Source organism: Lepidochelys olivacea, assembly GCF_965140295.1.
Source record: "Lepidochelys olivacea isolate rLepOli2 genome assembly, chromosome: 9".
In the NCBI taxonomy this organism is placed as follows: Eukaryota; Metazoa; Chordata; order Testudines; family Cheloniidae; genus Lepidochelys; species Lepidochelys olivacea.
The window spans coordinates 5,877,054-5,898,818 of NC_140419.1; the positions used below are offsets into that span (position 1 = coordinate 5,877,054).

The 21,765-nt window shown below is 47.1% G+C and overlaps 1 protein-coding gene across 3 annotated transcripts in view; it reads right to left on the bottom strand.

The window, feature by feature from the left end:
* RUBCN (rubicon autophagy regulator) overlaps positions 1-21,765 on the bottom strand; it is a 66,857-nt gene that overhangs the window by 44,590 nt on the left and 502 nt on the right. The window contains exons 1-2 of one of the 3 annotated variants that reach the window (XM_084639727.1): positions 15,409-15,533; positions 2,360-2,513 (exon numbers count right to left, since the gene is read on the bottom strand). In XM_084639727.1, coding sequence (XP_084495853.1) covers positions 2,360-2,513; positions 15,409-15,446 — 192 coding nt within the window. In that variant the 5' untranslated portion in view covers positions 15,447-15,533. Of the gene's footprint in view, positions 1-2,359; positions 2,514-13,325; positions 13,477-15,408; positions 15,534-21,765 lie in introns of those variants that run through there. The other 2 variants (XM_084639728.1, XM_084639729.1) reach the window with 2 other exon arrangements.

The window sequence follows — 21,765 nt, forward strand, 5'->3', positions numbered from 1 at the left end:
GGATGTGTCATTACACAAAGTAAAACTATTTCCCCTTGTTTATTTCCCCTCCTCCTGCTCTTGTAAACTGCTGGAAATGGCCCACCTTGATTATCACTACAAAAGGTCCCCCGCCACCGTCCCCACCGCCTGCTGGTAATAGCTCACTTTTCCTGATCACTCTCCTTACAGTGTGTATGGTGACACACATTGTTTCACGTTCTCTGTGTATATAAAATCTCCCCACTATATTTTCCACTGCATGCATCCAATGAAGTGAGCTGTAGCTCACGAAAGCTTATGCTCTAATAAATTTGTTAGTCTCTAAGGTACCACAAGTACTCCTTTTCTTTTTTTAGAGTATTAGGGTGAGAGTTCTCAGCCCTGGAGACAGAGTTTTTATTTTATATACAATAAAAATATATAACCCCCAGGGCTGAAAAAACTCCCACCCTAGTTCTCCAGTGTGCATGTGTGTAGATATAATTTATTTTCAACTGGAAGCCAGTAGGTAGGGTCACTGTTGAATCATTCCCAAAAAGTGCTTCTCCCCTGGTGTGTCAGGAGTCTGAATGAAACAAGTGTGACCAGAAAACAATGTGGAAGAGTCAGATTCAATACCCCCTCCCCAGCTACTATCCATTCAGTCTCTTGTGATGTCGCAATCCCAATTTCTCAAAGGAAAGTCAAGACCTGTTACTTCTAATAACAAAAAACAAATGGGAAAAGAACCTTCTTCCTATGTAATAAAAGCACCAAAAAAAAAAAGGGAGGGGGGGGCACTTGCTCTTGCTAAGTAGATCCAACATCTAAACTGCTCACAGATCCTTGGGCATGAACAACCCCCAGTGCACTGAAAGCATTCAGTTATTCCAACTGTGTAATCAATGAATAACAGGGTCTGTCTGAAGTGTGTTTCCTTAAAACAAGTACTATGCATCTAGCACAAATCAAGAGCCAGCAGGTTATTTCGAGGTTTGCTGATCACCCACCCAAGTTCATTTGCACCTGTGCCAACAGCGGGCAAATATTCAAGAAGAAACTACTGCAGGGTGGAAATGGTAAGCAGAGGGGTAGACAGTCTCAGGGCTCTGTCTGAATGCAAAGAATCTTTTTGGGGGCAGGGGCAAGGAGGGAGAGAAGAGGCTGGCTTTAGAGCAGCAATGGTAAAGGGAATGGATCCAGATAAGCCAGGGGTTCTCAATCTTTTCCTTTCTGAGGCCCACTCCAACAGGCTATAAAAGCTCCCTGGCCTACCTCTGCCAAAACTACTGGTTTTCTCCATATAAAAGCCAGGGCTGGCGTTAGGGTATAGCAAGCAGGGCAACTGCCTGGGGTCCCATGCCACAGGGCCCCCCCGTTAAGCGAAGATGCTTGGGCTTTGGCTTCAGCCCCAGTGGCAGGGCTCAGGGTCCCAGGCTTCAGCACCATGGGGGGGCTTTGGCTTTCTGCCCTAGGCTTCAGCAAGTCCAACGCTGGCCCTGCTTGGAGAACCCCCTGAAACCTGCTCGTAGTCCCCCAGGACCACTGATATAAGCAACAGCAGCCAGGAAACAGTGAGGGCAAAACAAGAGAGATCATGTTTGTGTGAAGTATGGATGCAGGACTCAGAGAGTGATTTATTATCCAATAATCAAGAACGTTAAGGAATAGGGCTTCTCCTCCCAGACCAGGCTAAGAAGCTGCAACCCTGCCCAAGACCCCACATTTTAGTTCCATGTTACCAGATTGCCTCATTACAAATTCAGCATAGTCATTGCTGGGGGATCCAACAGGCAGAAACAAATGGGTGCGTGGGGCCAGCTTTTCACAGCAGAGATCACCAATGCTTAGCAAAACGTGGCACAAAATGATAGGAGAGGTGAAGTGACAGGCACCCAAATCCAGTAGCTGCAGGGGTTTTCCGTAGTGTGATGAAGCCTGAGGCAAGACCATTCCCTGGGTTGATGGCTTCCTATGTTCAGACTGACAATTTACCCATATGAGAGGATTTCACTGCATTGTATAAATATTAACCTTCCCTATCCCCTTCTGAGTAGGGCAGGATCATCACGGGAAATATGAGGCACAAAGAGAGGAAATTACTTGCCCAAGGTCAAACAGCAAATCAGTGACAGAGCAGGAGATAAAAACCCAGGAGTCCTGACTTTCAGTCCTGTTGCAGAAAACAATCCCGCCTTTAGAGCTTTAGCCTCTGCAAACTTGATGCTAATAAAACCATCAGCCTGCGGCTTCAATGCAAATAAGGCTCACTACAGATCATCTCACTCGTGACTTCCAGAAGTCACGGACCAAAGGACTGTCTCAGTAATCAAAGCACCACCTGTTAGAACAGCAACGTGGTGATAAACGCCAGATTGCCCCACATGCAAAACCCTACCTTGTCGTGGATGAGCCCGTGATAGAGGATGCTGTGCATATCCCTGCACAGCCGATCCAAGCCGCCATACTTAGACCAGACGTTCGGGTTGTTGCTGGACACCAATCCCTCAACTGTGGTCTTCAAATTGCCCAGCAGTTTCCAATGCTCCTTCCTGCACATGCAAAAGAACACACAGTGCCAGTTAGTTCCCCTCAAATCGATCAAAGTTTAGTGGCCTGACAACAGAATTAAATGCTGCCCAACTGGGCTCTGGTGAAATTAAAACCTTTGGGTAGGAGATCTAGAAGCCGGCATGGCATGGGCATCTGTACACACACTGCTGGGCTGTAGGCCTCCTGCCCGAGGGTTTAAGTTCACTAGACTCTAGCTAGTGTATTGACTGCTCCACTCATGAATATGCCTGCACAGTCTACTGAACGCAAGATGTTGCAGGCTTGGAGGGAACCAATACAACAGAACATTGCATAAGAAAGATGGATGCCAAAGCTGACTCAGATTCTATCTGTGCTGGGTCATGTTTGCATGCTACCTCCCTCTAATGCTGATGCTATCTACAGATCTCAGCCCTGCATGCAGCCCTCAATGCAATCTAGTGCTTGAGCACTTCCAGGGGGGGAGACTGTCTCTTCTACACAGAAACACCATGAGAGGGGAGTTCAGGATGGTATCTGCTGATCATTCAAAGGATATGCAAGTCTAATGGGAATTTCCTAATCCAACTCCAGGATCAGGTGACTAAAACATAATAATTATACAGTTAAATAGAAGATGGGTAGGCTAAGTCCAGCTCTACAGTAAGGACAATATCAAGAACGGCTCTCTCAGTCCCTAAATTCTGTATTGAGTCCAAGTGGAGATTTTTAAAAAAAACTTTTTAATGAAATTGTGTTCCAATCCAGGTGAATGTAAGCCACACATCCTGGGTAACTTACTACTTCCACAGTGCATCTCACAAACACTGAGCACCTCATCACACCCCCATTTTACAGATGAGGAAATGGGGACAGGGAGGTAACAGAAGTTGGCCACGGTCATGCAGGAAGTCAGTAGTAACTTCAGGAATGGAACCCAGGTGACTTGACCCCAAGATCCCCAGCATTAGCCCCTAGACAACTCTGCCTGAGAAATATAAATCCCTAAGTAAACAAGAGACAACTGTACTGAGGAATATTTGTTTGATGCATAAAAAACTAAATAAAAAGACTAGTCCCAAAGGCTCAATCAGTTCATATTTAGCCCTCAAATGATATTCTGTAAAAGCAATCTTTCATAGAACTATACACCAACTGAAACGCTGCCACAGACATTTCAGAAATCCCAACAAACAGGTCCCTGCAGGGTTTGTAACCCAGGCATTACAGCACATGCTAGGAGGAAACTCTAAAAGTGAAACTGACCAGAAAACAAGCAATGAAGTGTTCAGAGTAGCAGCCCTGTTAGTCTGTATTCACAAAAAGAAAAGGAGGACTTGTGGCACCTTAGAGACTAACCAATTTATTTGAGCATAAGCTTTCGTGAGCTACATCCGATGCACCCGATGAAGTGAGCTGCAGCTCACGAAAGCTTATGCTCAAATAAATTGGTTAGTCTCTAAGGTGCCACAAGTACTCCTTTTCTTTTAGCAATGAAGTGATTATCTATTCTCACTGCCTAAGCTGATTAAAATGTAAAAAGTGAAAAAGCAGGATAAACAATGAAAAATATATTAGATTTCTAACAGGCTTGCATTTTTAATGTGAGGCAGCATTTGCAGCATAGATATGGACATCTGTTTTAAAAAGCAAAATAATACTGATATTTGAACCTTTGAAAATAATTTTTTCTCAGCCACAAATAGTGTTTTTGTTGGAACTATTACATTATCATCTCAGCACTGGTTATGTTTACAGTGAATCAGCAGATGAGAGAAACACTCAGCTCTCTTCCAAGCCTTCTCTGACAACCCCCAATTTTTTTTTTGAAAAAAGGAAGACTGGTGGCACCTTAGAGACGATCACATTTATTTGAGCATAAGCTTTCGTGAGCTACAGCTCTCGTTGTTTATTGTCAGTTTAAATTGCTGAGGGGGCCTATTCATTTTGCCAAGGGCATTTGATAAGGAACTCAGTGACAGTGCAGTAATTCATCAAGAATTAAGGGCAGGACCAGTTGCTTCTCAAAGACATGCAAAATAACAAGCTCACACAGCATTTGAAAGGATCAAGATCGAACCAGGATGGAGGAGTTCATCTTACAGTAAAAACCTCTACTCAACACTAGTGCTCCAATGATCTGCAGAACCTGTGTCAGAGGATTGTGCCACAGAAATTCCCCAAAGATCTTAAAGTGACGTTAACAGCCAATGTGAACAACTCTCCAATATCACTTAATGCAAGCTTCTTTCTTTCGTAGTACAGTCACTTGGCAGTTTTTGTAAAGCATGCTGAAGGACTGTTCCTAGTGGGGTGAAACAGTAAACAGGATAAAACGTAGCATGCATGTTAATACACTCAGAGCTTCAAGATTTCCTGCTGGTTGTATTTCATGTTTCAGGGTGCAAGCTGATGGCGTTGGAGAGGCAGGACGGCATTCTAGCCCACCCTTAAAACGTACAGAGCTGCACAACTCCCCGAACGCCTCAGATCTATGCCAGTGCCAGAGGCAGAACATTAGTCCAGACAGACCAATAGTCTGAGCTGGCACAGGAATGCCTATGCACAAGATACGGTTACTAAATATTACACAATACACAGACAAATCCAGCAACTTGAGTGCGCATGTAACGTTTGCCCCCACCCTAACCCCCTGATTTTACATTTGATTCTCACTGGCCCCCAAGCTGCCTTAAGAGCAGCCTAGCTGTCAGATAGTTTAGCCCCAGCTTCCAAAAATTATTAAAAGAAAACAGGACCTAACTCAGCTGGGACTCTGGGGAGAGAGCGAATTCTAAACCAGATTCCAGGGCCAGCCTCCTTCTTTGGATCCTAACTGGTTGGCTCATTTAGAGACAGTAAAAAGCTTAAAAAAGCACCCCACCAACCCATTCTTCTAAATTTACACAGAAATTTCTGTCTCAACACACACCAGGTGAGCCTGCTTTGCATACTGACAGGGGAAGGAAGCAGAGGCCTCTAGCCACAGATCTGTGCTAACCTAGCAGCTGCTCTGTCACCTCTGGGATATTTCCAGGCCTCAGTCAGATTGGGGAAGTGGGAGTGAAAGCGCAGCCAGAGTCTGAATTTAGATCTTACAGCTCGTGATTCCAGGAAACTCCCTTTTAGTTGTTATTATTGTGCTATAAAAAGTATCCAACACGCACATATTGCAGGGGTGTGTCCACTACACATCAGAGCCTTGGGAAGGTGTTTAAACCCCATGCCCTTTTTATGCAAACCTGCCTTGGCACATCTTTTCCAAAGGTAAAACAACTGCATTCCAAGGGAGTGGAGTCACTGTTCTCTGCTGACACAGAATTCGTCCTTGGAGTTTTGGGGTCGTTTTGTTTAAGGCACTGTGTCAATGAACCAAGATACACATAAGAAACCACAATCAGCTAAACAAAAACAGATGTAAAGGGAAAGGTAGGAAGTTATTTGGTAGAAAGATGAAAGAGAAATAGGCATTAAAATCTCTGATCTCCTGACAATGATTTTACAGGTTTCAGAGGGGTAGCCGTGTTAGTCTGTATCAGCAAAAAAACCCGAACAAACTCAAGGAGTACTTGCGGCACCTTAGAGACTAACATTAATTGATTAGTCTCATTACAGTTGGTATGGCAACACCTATTTTTTCATGTTCTCTGTGTATATATATCTTCCTACTGTATTTTCCACTGCATGCATCCGATGAAGTGGGTTTTAGCCCACGAAAGCTTATGCCCAAATAAATTTGTTAGTCTCTCAGGTGCCACAAGTACTCCTCAATGATTTTACAGTATAGCACTTTTCAACCCAAAGCACTTCACAAGCTAGACATGCAAGAATCTGCTCATCATTGAAAATGCAGCCACCTCTGGGTTGAGAAGTGTCATCTCTGTAACGGCACACAGCAACACTGCACAACAGTTTAAGATAAGAAATTAAAAATTCTACAGCCAACAGCAAATGCATGAGGAATTCAGAGAGGCAGAACTGAGCTACCCACATTGGAGTTTGGTCTGGACCTATAGGATAACACTCCTAACTCCTGTAAGGACTGTAGTGTCGGAGATTTGCTTCAGAGTCTCATTTGCTGAGCCTGGCAGGAAGGCCTGGGGAGTGTTGCAGTGATGGAGCGCTTCCCCATTTGAATGGGTTTCCACTCCAGCTTCTCTCTACTCTCCCCCCTCTGACAGATGTTCAGAGCAGCACCAATAGGTGCCAGAGAAAACTAAGCCCAGCCCTATTGGGTCAAGGGCATGGGGTGTTGAAATAACCCTAGAAAATTCCCAGGGGACTCCCAGCCCTCTGAAAAAAAGCCATCTACTTCCTGAAAGAGGAGGGGAACTTTACCTGGGTCACATTTCAGGAGAGGACTTTCCCCTTTAGAAATCATACCACATTTAATGCATATTTTGTGATCAAGTATCACAGCCAGCCATGCTCCCCAGGCAAACAGCTGAGCAATTCTGCAGAGACTCATACAGTTTGCTCTCGGTTCAGCCTGTTCCTGAAATCGTTTGTTTGTGTAGCTGTAGCCTGCTATCAGGATAACTGGTGTGTTCTCACAAATAGTGAAGGAGGGAGGCCCTGTAGGTGACTTGGCGTGAGCAGGAGGGGAGAAAGCAGACTGAGCTGGAAGAATGGCTCATTCAATCAATACCAGAAAAGCAAACAAATTTCTCAGAGCTGTAAAAGCATTCCAACCAGATCTGGGAAATGACACATAAGAAAGTAACGTCAAGTTATCTAGGCAAGACTCCTGAATGATCTCACTCCAGAGAGAGCAGCAGAGAGGGGTAGGTCAGGAGGCAATGATACAGGTTTGATATCAGGAAGCAGGTAAGTGGACTTCGGTCTCTCTGCAGCCAGCAGTGTTTATTATTTATATACAGTACTATGGCATTGCCACAGTGACTAAAGAATATTCCTACCCTAAAGAGCTTCCAACTTACTCCACCAGTCACAAGATGACGGCACACAGTGGGATATACACAGAGTAAAAACTGGGGGCCAAATTCTTAGCCTGTGTAAACTGGTAAAGCTTCATTCAAGTCAGACCTATGCTGATTTACAGCACCTGATGCTACAGCTCAAGATGTTTAAGGAAAGGCTGGATTCTTATTTCCAGAGCACCACAGGTGTACCCAGCACTGTACAAGAGATGATCAGCTAATCAGAATGGGTATTTTTCTAACAGCTCATTGTTACAGCCCTGGCTGAATTCCCACTTGGGACACACGCCAGGCCGCTGTACTGGACTCATTTGTTGGATCCTGTGTGCCTCCAGGCCCAGCTGGTCTGAGCAGCACCAAGATGCTGTCTCTAAGGCTTTGTCTACACTACACAGCTTTTAGCGACACAGCTGTGTCACTAAAAGTCGGGCACTTTTGCAGACAAAATATTTCCACCCCCAACAAGCGGTGTTCACGTTGTCGACAGGAGCTGCGCTGTTCAAACTAACACTTGCCACGGCAAAACTTTTGCCTTTTAGTGGGGGGGGGGGTTAGCACCTCTGAACAACAAAAGTTTGGTCGTTCAATTGCCAGCCTTAGTCTGGCCTCTCAGACACGCTCCTGGGGTGCAGATTACTTGTCTGTTAGCCCTCATTGGGATATGGGACCCCCACGGCTCAGATGCCCTGGGCCCCAAGACCAGTGCTGAACCCCTAAGTCTCCCCAACAGCTTAAACACACCCCTCCCCACAGTCCCACCTGTGCAGAAACGTCTACAGGCACCATGTGACAGCTGAAGCAAAAGAATGCACAGGCTTTGCAAAGGACCATCTAGACCAGACACTTCCCTCAGACACCGCACCAGACACATACCTAGGCAAAACCAACCAACACCTGCATGCAAAGCCCTCCCTCCAGTGTCCTCACCACTCAGGGTGCCAGGACCTCCTGCACCCCACTTCTCCTGCTCAGCCTTCCTGCTGTTAGCTGATGGATGGAGGAGGAGAGAGCCCCCAGCTCAAGATGATGTTCTGGCCCTCTCTGTCAAGTGACCCCCAAGCAGCTTCAAAATCCCTGTCAGGCGATCGGTTGCTTAACTCCAGGCTCACCTCCCAAACTGGGTCCTGGTCTATGCTTAAAAAGATAGATCCACCTAGCACAGAGGAGGACAAACTATGGCCCGGGGGCCAGATCCAGCCCGACAGGGCTTTCAGTCCGGCCCGGCTTTCAGTCCGGCCCGTGGGATTGCCAGCCCCGTGGCACAGTGGGGCTAAGGCAGGCTCCCTGCCTGCCCTGGCCTCGTGCTGCTCCGGAAGTGGCCAGCACCACGTCCCTGTGGACCCTGAAGGAGGGGGAGGGGGGACGGAGGGCTCTGTGCACTGCCCTCGCCTGCAGGCACCGCCCCACTGCAACTCCCATTGGCCAGGAATGGGGAACTGTGGCCAATGGGAGCTTCGGGGGTGGTATCCACCGGCGAGGACAGCGTGACAGCTGCCTGCCCCGCCCCGCCCCACCCCCAGGAGCCACTGCAGGACATGTTGGCCACTTCCGGGAGCGGTGCGGCACGAGGGCAGGCTATGCACTGCTGCCATCCTGGAGCCACCTAAGGTAAGCGGCGCCAGACCAGAGCCCACACCCTAACCCCCTGCCTTGAGCACCCCAAACCCCTGCCACACCCCAACCCCCTGCCCTGAACCCCCGCTGCACCCCAATCCCCTGCCCTGAGCCCCTTCCTGCGCACCCTGCACTCCAATCCCCTGCTCCAGCCCTACGTTCATGGCCCTGCATACAATTTCCCTACCCAGATGTGGCCCTCGGGCCAAAAAGTTTGCCCACCCCGACCTACCAGGTCACTCATGGCTGTGAAAAATGGTTCTGCCCTGAGCAACTTATTTAGGGGGTCTACCTAATCCCCCACATAAATGCGGATGGGTCAACAGGAGATTCTTCCATCTACCTAGCTACCCCCTCTTGGAGAGGTGGATTTTAAAGTTTTATTAAGATGATGTTAAAATAAAAAGAAAACAGTAGAGTTTAAGAGTAGAAGTTTCTGGTTATCAGGGAATAACATATAGATTATCAAGAGGTGCGAAGTTTGGTAACTACATCAATGGAAAAAACCTTCTGTCCATCTAGGAAACATCTACTCTACATTGGCAGCACCATGACCATAGCTATGCTGCTGTAGCATAGCCATACCCTGGGAAAAGTTGTTCCCATTGTCTGCAGCCTGCCTGTTCTTCTAGAGTGGACTCATTTGAATGGAGAACCATCTAGGCTGGTGACTCTTGATGGCTTTCCTATTGTTAGCCTCTCTGCTAGGTGTAAGGATTCCTTTTAACACCTCCTGGGTGTCCCAGACTACAGTACAAAAGCAAAGGGCACGGAATAGGTTATTATCAAAATGGCACTCACAAAACCAAATGGAGTCTGCAGATGGATATAGGAAGGGAGGGAGGGAGCGATAGCTCAGTGGTTTGAGCATTGGCCTGCTAAACCCAGGGTTGTGAGTTCAATCCTTGAGGGGGCCATTTAGGGATCTGGGGCAAAAATTGGGGATTGGCCCTGGTTTGAGCAGGGGGTTGGACTAGATGACCTCCTGAGGTCCCTTCCAACCCTGATATTCTATGATTCTATGATATACAGACATATACTAATGTGTCACATTATTAATATTCCAAGTGGGCACGTGCAGAAAGCAAGACTCAGTAGGTGGATGCTGGAGCCTTCTAGCATTCCTGTACTGAGATCAGTTTAAAGAGGGTTTTATTTTATTTTAGAAACTACTGTACTTAATTACAAATATGAGGAAGGATCCGTAACAAATCAGAGTCTCCTCCATCCAAGGGAAAGGCAGAAATGCGGTACAGCACTACAGAACAATCATTACAACTACTTTCATGCAACCCTGTATTGTCTTATCAGCATATCATTATTTAGGTAAAAAGAAAAGGAGTACTTGTGGCACCTTAGAGACTAACCAATTTATTTGAGCATAAGCTTTCGTGAGCTACAGCTCACTTCATCGGATGCATACTGTGGAAGCTGCAGAAGACATATACACAGAGACCATGAAACAATACCTCATCCCATCCCACTCTCCTGCTGGTAATAGCTTATCTAAAGTGATCACTCCCCTTACAATGTGTATGATACTCAAGTTGGGCCATTTCCAGCACAAATCCAGGTTTTCTCACCCTCCGCCCCCCTTCCCCTCCCCCCCCCCACACAAAATCACTCTCCTGCTGGTAATAGCACTCGTTATTCCTAGCCTGATTCTTGCTTGCATATTTATACCTGCCTCTGGAAATTTCCACTACGTGGAATTTGGAAATTGCTATTTCATGCATCCAAAGAAGTGGGTATTCACCCATGAAAGTTTATGCTCCAATACATCTGTTAGTCTATAAGGTGCCACAGGACTCTTTGCTGCTTTTACTTGAAGTACGTAATTTATAAAAGGGTGCTGTCAGGCTGGTTCAGCCCTGCTGACTGAACCTGGACACCTGGGTTCCTAGCTGGTGCATTATCATCAGTAACAAACACTCTTACAGCCAGAGGCCACACTGAGTCACATCTGTGCCCTTCCCTTGCGACCAGTAGGGTTTCACAGGTGTAACTGAGGCCAGAATCCAGCTCTGCAGCTGGAACTCAAGTCAACAATGCAGTTGACGATGCAGGAGTCAGAACAGAATCTGACACGCTGACCCAGGGCTAAGCTGGATACACAGAGCTAGAAGGAGCAAAAATGTATTTTTGTCAATGAAGTCAGCATAGTGACTCAGAACACACTCATGGAGCTGTGCTGCTGAGTAAAGAAGGATTTTTTTAAAAAACAAAACAGTTAAAGTTTCAGAGTAGAAATTTTAAACTAGGTTAAATCAGAGGCATATGTGTCCTTTAAGCAGCAAATGTGCTGCAGGAGCCATCATATTCAATAAGGAGAATCTCGCAAGTACATGGCTGCTTGAACACTGTTCTCTGCCCGAGGAAGTCATTTGATCTGTCTTGACACATTTCAGAGATCAGTTTGTGGGCACTGCAGCGGGACAACACCATGCTCGCTGTCACTTTGTCTCAACTTTAGAGGTGGCCTGCAAAACAATCATTTAACAGTGTGCTTTGAACTCTGTCGTCTAGGAAACCAAGCTGCAAACACAGGAAGTTTTTGTGGGTCACACAGCCTGCTCCTTACACAGGCATGGCACTTCCGGAAGGGGGCGTGGAGAAGCAGACTTCTGTCATGTTATTGATACCAACAGGGAACAGCAAAAAAAAAAAAGTCAAAGAAAGCCTATTCTCCTCAGCTCAGGAAACAGGCTCATGCAGGACCAGCCACAGAGGACAGAGGAGGCCCGCTGGGAAATTATGCCTCAGATCTGCTGGCACTGTACCTCTGATACTCAAATTGGTAGTGAAGCTGGAAGCACCATGTGCTCTGTACTTTACCTGCAAACAGCACACACACCTGCACACACACACACGGGACATCTTCAGTGAAGTCTTTGCTCTCTTCTCTCCCCAAAGACAAATGGAGAAAAAAAAGCAGGCAGAAGATCACCCTCATCTGCTGGCCACAACCTAACAGGTCTATGACCCTAGGCAGGATGCTGAACCTAGCAAAACCTTCTCCCTCCACCTGCAATATCAATCATGTACCATATTCAACAACTACGTCAATCAAATGCAATGACAGGTAGAGCGGAGACTTGGACTCATTAGCAACGAGTGAGATGATGCTGCACAAGGCACATGCCAGAACCCTTCCTAGCACATACCATTGCATGTACATTGCAAACAATGGAGCAAGCCACCACAGCGCTAGCTCCAGAAGAGACAATGCCCTCTTCTTTCGATGGGGACTGAAGTGAACTCTGGGATGCCCACCATGGCATTATTTGTAGTTCATTCACAGTCACATGTACCTGCTTTCGAGGACTCATAACAGTCCCAAGGAGAATCACAAGGCTGCACTGTGATCCATCTTTATCTATATATTTCTAACATACCATTTGGGGATTGCTACATCCCCGTTTATTCCATAGCATGGGAATTCAACACTTCAGGCTCTGAGCTTTCATTAGAAGCAAGAAATGTTGTTTCTGTCCCTCCTGGTCAGGGAGAAAATTCAGAAAAATGTCATCAATGCAGGGTGTCTTCCAGAATCTCCTGGAAGTGTGAAACAATAGCTCAGAGATGTGGGAATAGCCCCATTCATCTCAATGGGTTAACTTTCAAAACCTAGATTACAGTTTAAATGGCAGTTAACTTTTTCACTGCTGATAATATTAGCAGACACATCCAACTAATGGGCTTATCAGAAACTACCTCCAAACACTTGCCCCAGATGCCAACAGCCTCAACTGTCCCCTACATATCCACTAAAGCATCTGTCAGTTTCTATAACCCAGTTCTGCATTGCCAATCCAAAACTCAACAATACCATGGGGATTGGATTGACCAAATGGAATTTATTTTCAAAGTAAATAACGTAGAAGGCTTTGTGTACTTGACTGATTAGACTAATCATTGTCATTACATTAAAAGCCTGCATTATTTTAACTTAACTACCAGCGTATGGCACCACAGTGCTGCAGAACCAAGGCCCACCTTGCAGCGGAGCACGGGAGGCCTTGCTCTGACAAGTATTTAGGTTAAGGTTAAGGATTTATTTTAAACATCTAAAATAGGCAACATTTCCAAAGAAAAACACAACCAGTTTCCAGGGACCGAACGAGACGTAATCCCAAACCAAGACCCTGACTAGACACTGGAAATAAGGGTCATCATTAGAATAGGATGGTTGATCATCCAAGGACAGCTCGTAATAAAATAATGAGACTTGCCAGCTGCTGTCTTTGGAACCTAGGGAGCATCAGGTATTCAACTCACCCGTGCAGACAGCTCTGGCCAGACTTCTTTAGCCCGGACTGCTCCTGACTCAGCCAGAGCATTTACACAGGGTGGGGCAAAGAGCATGTGTGACACAAACCAGGCGGGGGTCAGGGCAGGCTCCGAGCTGAGCCAGACTCGAGGGACATTATGCCTGCCCTTACACACACCAGTCTTATGTTGCCACATGCCATGCCCCAGTTACAAACACACACAACTGGCTCTCCCCCACGACTGACCCTTGCTATGTGCCAATACCACTAACCCAACCTGTGCCCCCAGCTGTGAACCGGATACCCCATCGCCACCCCCCCACCCCGCCGTGCCCCCGCTACTCCACTGTCCCCCTCATCCCGCTGCTCCCTGCCGCCCCCAGTTATCCCATCACCGTCCCCCACCCCACCGCCCCCCGCTACCCCATCACCGCCCACCACCCACGATGCCAGTTACCCCATCGCTGCCGCCCCCAGCTACCCCATCGCCGCCCCCCACCCCGCCGTACCCCCGCTACTCCATTGCCCCCCTCATCCCGCTGCCCCCCGCCGTCCCCCAGCTACCCCACTACCCCCCACTATTCCATCGCTGTCCCCCACCCCACCCCACCATCCGCGCCACCCCATCACCACCCCCGGTGCCCCTGTTACACCATCGCCACCCCCCCACTCCTGCCGTGCCCCAGCTACCGCACTGCCCCCCTCCGCCCCCAGTTACCCCATCGCCGCCCCCGCACCCCACCATGCCCCCGCTACTCCATTGCCCCCCTCATCCCGCTACCCCATCGCCGCCCCCCGCCCCCGGTGCCCCTGTTACCCCATCGCCACCCCCCCACCCCCGCCATGCCCCCGCTACTCCATTGCCCCCCTCATCCCGCTGCTCCCTGCCACCCCCAGCTATCCCATCACCATCCCCCACCCCACCGCCCCCCGCTACCCCATCACCGCCCACCACCCACGATGCCAGTTACCCCATCGCTGCCGCCCCCAGCTACCCCATCGCCGCCCCCCCACCCCGCCGTACCCCCGCTACTCCATTGCCCCCCTCATCCCGCTGCCCCATCGCCGCCCCCCGCTACCCCACTACCCCCCACTATTCCATCGCTGTCCCCCACCCCACCATCCGCGCTACCCCATCACCACCCCCGGTGCCCCTGTTACCCCATCGCTGCCGCCCCCAGCTACCCCATCGCCGCCCCCCCACCCCGCCGTACCCCCGCTACTCCATTGCCCCCCTCATCCCGCTACCCCATCGCCATCCCCCAGCTACCCCACTATTCCATCGCTGTCCCCCACCCCACCATCCGTGCTACCCCATCACCACCCCCGGTGCCCGTTACCCCATCGCCACCCCCCCACCCCTGCCGTGCCCCAGCTACCACACTGCCCCCCTCCGCCCCCAGTTACCCCATCGCCGCCCCCCCACCCCGCCATGCCCCCGCTACTCCATTGCCCCCCTCATCCCGCTACCCCATCGCCGCCCCCCGCCCCCGGTGCCCCTGTTACCCCATCGCCACCCCCCCACCCCCGCCATGCCCCCACTACTCCATTGCCCCCCTCATCAAGCTGCCCCATCGCCGCCCCCCGCCCCCGGTGCCCCTGTTACCCCATCGCCGCCCCCCCACCCCGCCATGCCCCCGCTACTCCATTGCCCCCCTCATCAAGCTGCCCCATCGCCGCCCCCCGCTACCCCATCGCCGCCCCCCGCCCCCGGTGCCCCTGTTACCCCATCGCCGCCCCCCCACCCCGCCATGCCCCCACTACTCCATTGCCCCCCTCATCAAGCTGCCCCATCGCCGCCCCCCGCTACCCCATCGCCGCCCCCCGCCCCCGGTGCCCTTGTTACCCCATCGCCGCCCCCCACCCCCGCCATGCCCCAGCTACCCCATCGCCCCCCCCTTCATCCCGCCGCCCCCCGCTACCCCATCGCCCCCGGTGCCCCTGTTACCCCATCGCCGCCCCCCACCCCCGCCGTGCCCCAGCTACTCCACCGCCCCCCCCCTTCATCCCGCCGCGCCCCAGCTGAGAACCAGCTACGCTACCCCCGTCCCTGCTGCTGCCGCCGGTCACCGCCCCCAGCGCGCCCCCACCTGCTGGCCTCCTGCTCCCCGCCGCGCCCGATCTCCATGCCGGCCGGCCGGGGCCCGCCTGCCTCAGCGCGGGCGGCCCCCGCCAGCAGCCTCCATCTCCACCCCCGCGGCCGGCTGGAACGGCGGCTCCCAGCACGCCCCGCGACAGGGCGACTACAGCTCCCAGCATGCCCTTCACACGGCCGCCCCTCCCTCCCCTCGCACGAAGCGCCTCGGAACTGTAGTTCCCAGCATGCCCCACGCCGACGAAACTACAGCTCCCAGCATGCACTGCGGTTTGAGTCTCGTCTGAGCACGCGGGGCAGGGACCCAGGGTCTGCAACACTGAGCTGTGCATGAGGGGGGATTAGCTGGGCGCGGGAGGGTGTTTGCAGCGGGGTCTCTCGTGCCTTCAGACTGTTTGCCCATAGTTATGTAATTGCCCAGCGGAGATACTTGCACAGAGATTTTCAGTTTTGCCAGGAGGATTATGGGACAGGATTTTCATTTCAAATACAAAAACTCTATCGCTGCTGTATTCAGAACGGTCAGTCCACGGCCGGTGCTACTTCAACCAAAACAGGACATTTCTCTCCCGTTTGAATTGCTACATGACTAAATGCTTGCAGCTAAAACATAATCCACCCCCCCCCATGGTTTCCCATGCTTCAGCAACACTAATCATCAGACTAGTGAAGCAAGCAACTTTAGCTGACACTGATTCTCAAGACCCTAGCCTAGCCCAAAACCTGAACTATAGACAATTCACTGGATGTAAGAGATCAAAAACTACAAACTAGGTTGCTACAGACCCCTGAATATAATTTTCACACTAACAGGTTGTTGTATCCAAGGCTGGCTCTAGGTTTTTTGCAGCCCCAAGCGTGCAACAGCCGGAGCGAAAAAGCACATGCTTGCTTTGCTGGTGCCTAGAGCTGGTACTCCCTGTATCATAGTGAAATGTGCAAGACTCAGATATCTGCCTACTCAATATAGAATGAGTGATCAGAAACTAGTGGTGGAAACAGAGACAAAGCCCAATGCAACCCAGAGTGGAATGACTGTACAACAACTGTAACAGCAGAGAGAGACATGTAAAGACATTTTCTGCTCCACTGCCCCAAGTACGAGAGAGCATGGGATGAATAATTTCACAAATTATCAGAAATATAAAAAAATTTCTCAAAAGTGATGAGGGAAGCTGTGCATAACTCTGGGGGAAAGGAAAAATATATCACTACCACCAGATTGGGAATAATCGAATGATCATAGGGGATAAACTCCAAATATGGCTGTGAAGTTGCTTGATGTGCTATAGCTCCCTCCCTTTCAGAGACCCAAGATTTCTGTATTTTTATTTTTTCAGTAACTCTTGTTCATGTGCGATTATTATGTTTTATTTATTTGTATTCTGCTAGCATCCAGGTCACACTAGCCACTGTCAAGGCACATAGGAAGACTCAGTCCTAGACCTGAAGAGTTTATATTCTAAGAGTTATTGTGTTACTTGTTGTCAAGGTTCCTTTCCCACTCTGAACTCTAGGGTACAGATGTGGGGACCTGCATGAAAAACCGCCTAAGCTTATTTTTACCAGTTTAGGTTAAAACTTCCCCAAGGTACAAACTATTTTACCTTTTGCCCTTGGACTTTATTGCTGCCACCACCAAGCGTCTAACAAATATATAACAGGGAAAGAGCCCACTTGGAAACGTCTTTCCCCCCAAAATCCTCCCAAACCCTACACCCCCTTTCTTGGGGAAGGCTTGATAAAAATCCTCACCAATTTGCATAGGTGAACACAGACCCAAACCCTTGGATCTTAAGAACAATGAAAAAGCAATCAGGTTCTTAAAAGAATTTTAATAGAAGAAAAAGTACAAGAATCACCTCTGTAAAATCAGGATAGTAAATACCTTACAGGGTGATCAGACTCAAAACATAGAGAATCCCTCTAGGCAAAACCTTAAGTTACAAAAAGACACAAAAACAGGAATATACATTCCATTCAGCACAACTTATTTTATCAGCCATTTAAACAAAACAGAATCTAACGTGTATCTAACTAGATTGCTTATTAGCCCTTTACAGGAGTTCTGACCTGCATTCCTGCTCTGGTCCCAGCAAAAGCAACACACAGACCAACAGAACCCTTTGTTTCCCCCCCTCCAGCTTTGAAAGTATCTTGTCTCCTCATTGGTCATTTTGGTCAGGTGCCAGCGAGGATATCTTAGCTTCTTAACCCTTTATAGGTAAAAGGGTTTTTCCTCTGGCCAGGAGGGATTTAAAGGTGGTTAGCCTTCCCTTTATATTTATGACAGCCTGTATCACACAGCCTCTTTTACATTATTCCACCTGAGTAAACATCCTGTCTCTAAGGGTATGTCTACAATGCAAAACAAAACAAAAGGCAAAACCTTAAGTTACAAAAAGTTACAAAAAGACACAAAAACAGGAATATACATTCCATTCAGCACAACTTATTTTATCAGTCATTTAAAAAAACAGAATTTAATGTATATCTAACTAGATTGCTTATTAGCCCCTTACAGGAGTTCTGACCTGCATTCCAGCAAAAGCAACACACAGCCAGAGAGAAACTTTTGTCCCCCCTGCCAGCTTTGAAAGTATCTTGTCTCCTCATTGGTCATTTTGGTCAGGTGCCAGCTAGGTTATCTTTAGCTTCTTAACCCTTTACAGGTGAAAGGTTTTTTTCCTCTGGCCAGGAGGGATTTAAAGGTGGTTAGCCTTCCCTTTATATTTATGACACTTGTCATAAAATTTAATATTTCCAAGTGATTTGAGAGGCTACAGGACTCTAGATGCTATTGTAATACAAATAATAACACTCCCTAGAAGGCACTCAAGAAAGAGACTAGAACTCTCACAATGCCATAGGGATTACTGCTACCAGCAAAATATGGCTTCCAGCACATTTTGTGAGACAAGAAAAATGTTACACAGGCCTATTCTATTCTCATCCCTTCTGTAAAATTTGCAGGGTGCATATCACAGGCAGTACCAGAGCATCAGTATATTTACTGATTGTCACTGTAAAAATATTGTGGAAAATTGAAAGTAATTGAAACTGTTCCTGTGAGCAAGGGTTATATGATCATGCCCAGTGAAACTGACTATAAATGCAAATGAAACTGATAACTCTGGTTTCATTGTTTAAACTGAGAGAAATGCAAAACAGTGTAACATAATTCTGGGGCTCAAGCCTGCAACCTAGTCCCACTGAAGTCAACGAGACTGCTCATGTCAATAAACTCTGTAGGATCAGGCTCTTTTGGGGGTATCTTTCCATACAAACTATAAATAGACACCTTGTAAATAATAAAATGTTGTTTTGTCTATATTAAATAATAAAAACAATGGAAAAGATAAACTACAAAATGCAGAGGTAAAGGAAAAGACAGATGTTTTATCATGAGATGGGGAGTTTGCTAGACAGGGAGATCCAGAAAAGACTACTCCAGATTATAAAAACTAGAATAAATGTTATCATTTGTCCTTTGGAACAAGCTTTGGTGTATTCGCCATCCCTTGATGTCTTTAAATCAAGACTGAATGCCTTTCTGGAATATACGCTTCACACTGGAATCAAGTACAAGTTATTGGGCTCAATACAGGGGTGAAATTCTCTGGCTTGTGTTACACAAGATGCCAGACTAGATGATCTAATGCTTCTGAACTTAAATAGTACAAATTATGAATATGCTTTCATCATTCTTTGGGTGAGTTTATTGCATGGCAATTTTAACTCTTCTTATTGAGAGTTTCACCTTGGTGTTTATACATCAATTTATAAGCAAGACACCTTTCAACATAACACTATGGGTTAGATTAGATACAGAGATCTTTAGGAAAGGGCTGTTTCAGTACCTTTGAAATCAATGAAAGCCTCTCATTGACTTCAATGTGCTCTGGATCAGATCTTAAAAACCCAATACAGGTCTCAATGAAGTGGGAGCTGAACTGGTTCCTACATTCTCATTCAGAGGCTTTTTGAAGTCAGCAGGGTGAAATGTATCCACACTGAAGTTAATGTGAGTTTTGCCATTGACTCAATGGGATGAAGATTTCATATGAGGAGTTTTGACTGAGTAAGGACTTCAGGATTGGGCCCAGTTTTATAATTTTTTTCACAGTATCTTCATCCCCATAATAAACTAAAAAGATCTTAATTCTGCAGATTTAAAAAAGCAACAAACAACTACAAATTGATTGGAATGGGCTAATATCCATACACATCAACCTAATTCCAGTAAATGTAAAAGAACAAACATTACTATTCTCAATAGCATTGCCAGAGTCTATGCTAAGGATGGTTTGGGGGTGGAAGAGACCATAGAAATACAGTCTGGGATAGAGCTAAACCTGTTATAAGGTTAAAGATTAGTTCTCCATCATTATAGCAGCAGCACTATGCAGTTCCTCTTAGCTGTCACTTAGGTAGCCATTTGCACACTCATGAAATCTAGATATAAATCCAAGACCTAATGTTTGCTTCACCCCCTCAATGACCCCTGAAAGACTTTGTCCATTTCAGGGCACTGAGAGGATGAAGTTCATTTTCCTTCAGATCAAACCTTTGTTCAATTTTCTTTTGTATATGTCCAGCTTTAGACAGCTGGCCTCCTGGTCTGGATAATAAGAGCCATCAATAGCTGTTGTGCAGTCTGTCTGAGTTTTGTGATTTCCATCTGTTATCTGGGCAAACAGCTTTTGCCACCTTTGATGCTAACTTATTTGTCATGGGTTTAACAAAGCATTTGTATCTTAGTGTTGATGAATGCTACTACCAGCCAGTGCCCCATCCCAGCACCATATCAACACAGAAATCGGGTCTACAATTTTACATAAAATATATGACATTTAGTAATATTAACATTAGTACTTGGCTTGGTAATTCTATGGCACCATCCATTTTGAGAATATAAATGAACTTTTCAAACATGAATGAATTAAGACTCACAACCCCGACTTATCATCAACCACTTGAAGAAGGTAAGTAAAACATCAAATCTGTGGCCCCCAAGACTTCACATCTATCACTGTGCTGAGCACATGAAACTTCACAGTAACAGCAGAGACTGAACTCAGATCTTCAAGGAACATGGGCACCATCACCCCCACCAGAGCTAAAGGAGATTCTCTATTAGTCATTAGCTATAGAGGACCTATCACACACAACTGAGCAATCCATTCACTAGAAAGAAGTGGTGTAAATACACACTAGCCAATTCACAACAATATTATTAAATGGATTAAAAACTGGCTAACTGATAGATCTCAAAATGTAACTGTAAACGGGGAATTTTCATTGAGTGGTGTGTTTCCAGTGGGGTCCTGCAGGGGCTGGTTCTTGGCTCTGTGCTATTTAACATTTTTATCAATGACTTGGAAAAAAACCATAACATTATCACTGATAAAGTTTGCAGATGACACTAAAATGGGGGGAGTGGTGAATAATTAAGAGGACTGGTCACTGATTCAGAACGATCTGGATAGCTTGGTAAACTGGGAGCAAGCAAACAATGTGTATTTTAATATGGCTAAATGTAAACGTATACATCTGGGAATAAAGAATGTAGGCCATAGTTATAGACTAGGAGACTTTATCCTGGAAAGCAGTGACTCTGAAAAAGATTTAGAGGTGATGATGGATAATCAGCTGAACATATGAGCCATCAGGGTGATGCTGTGGGCCACAAGAGCTAATGCAGTCTTGGGATGCATAAATAGGGGAATCTCAAGTGGGAGTAGAGAGGTTATTTTACCTCTATATTTGGCAATGGTGTGACAACTGCTGGAATACTGTGTCCAGTACTGGTGCCTACAGTACAGGAAGGATGTTAATAAATTGGAGAGGGTTCAGAGAAGAGCCAAGAGAAGGATTAAAGGATTAGAAAACCTGCCTTGTAGTGATAGAATGAAAGAGTTCAATCTATTTAGCTTAACAAAGAGAAGGTTAAGGGGTGACTTAATTACAGTCTACAACCATGTACATGGGGAACAAGTATTTAAAAATGGGCTCATCAATTTAGCAGGGAAAGGTATAATGTGATCCAGTGGATGGATGTTGAAGCTGGAGCATGGACTAGAATCCACATACCTTGAGTCCAAGAGTCCTCTAACCTAACCACTAGACAAATGCCTATTTTCATGATAATAATTAATAATTAATGATTCATTAGTTTAGCAAGATTAATAAACCTTAATAGAGAGCAATGGGGATATATAATATTTGCATGCACACAGAGGTAGGTATATATAGAAGTGCACTGGGTTATTTAGCTGTGTGTTAGGGCACTTAATTGGCCACACAAGGATATTTGCACTCGAGTATTCAGTTGGGATCAGACTGGGGCAAG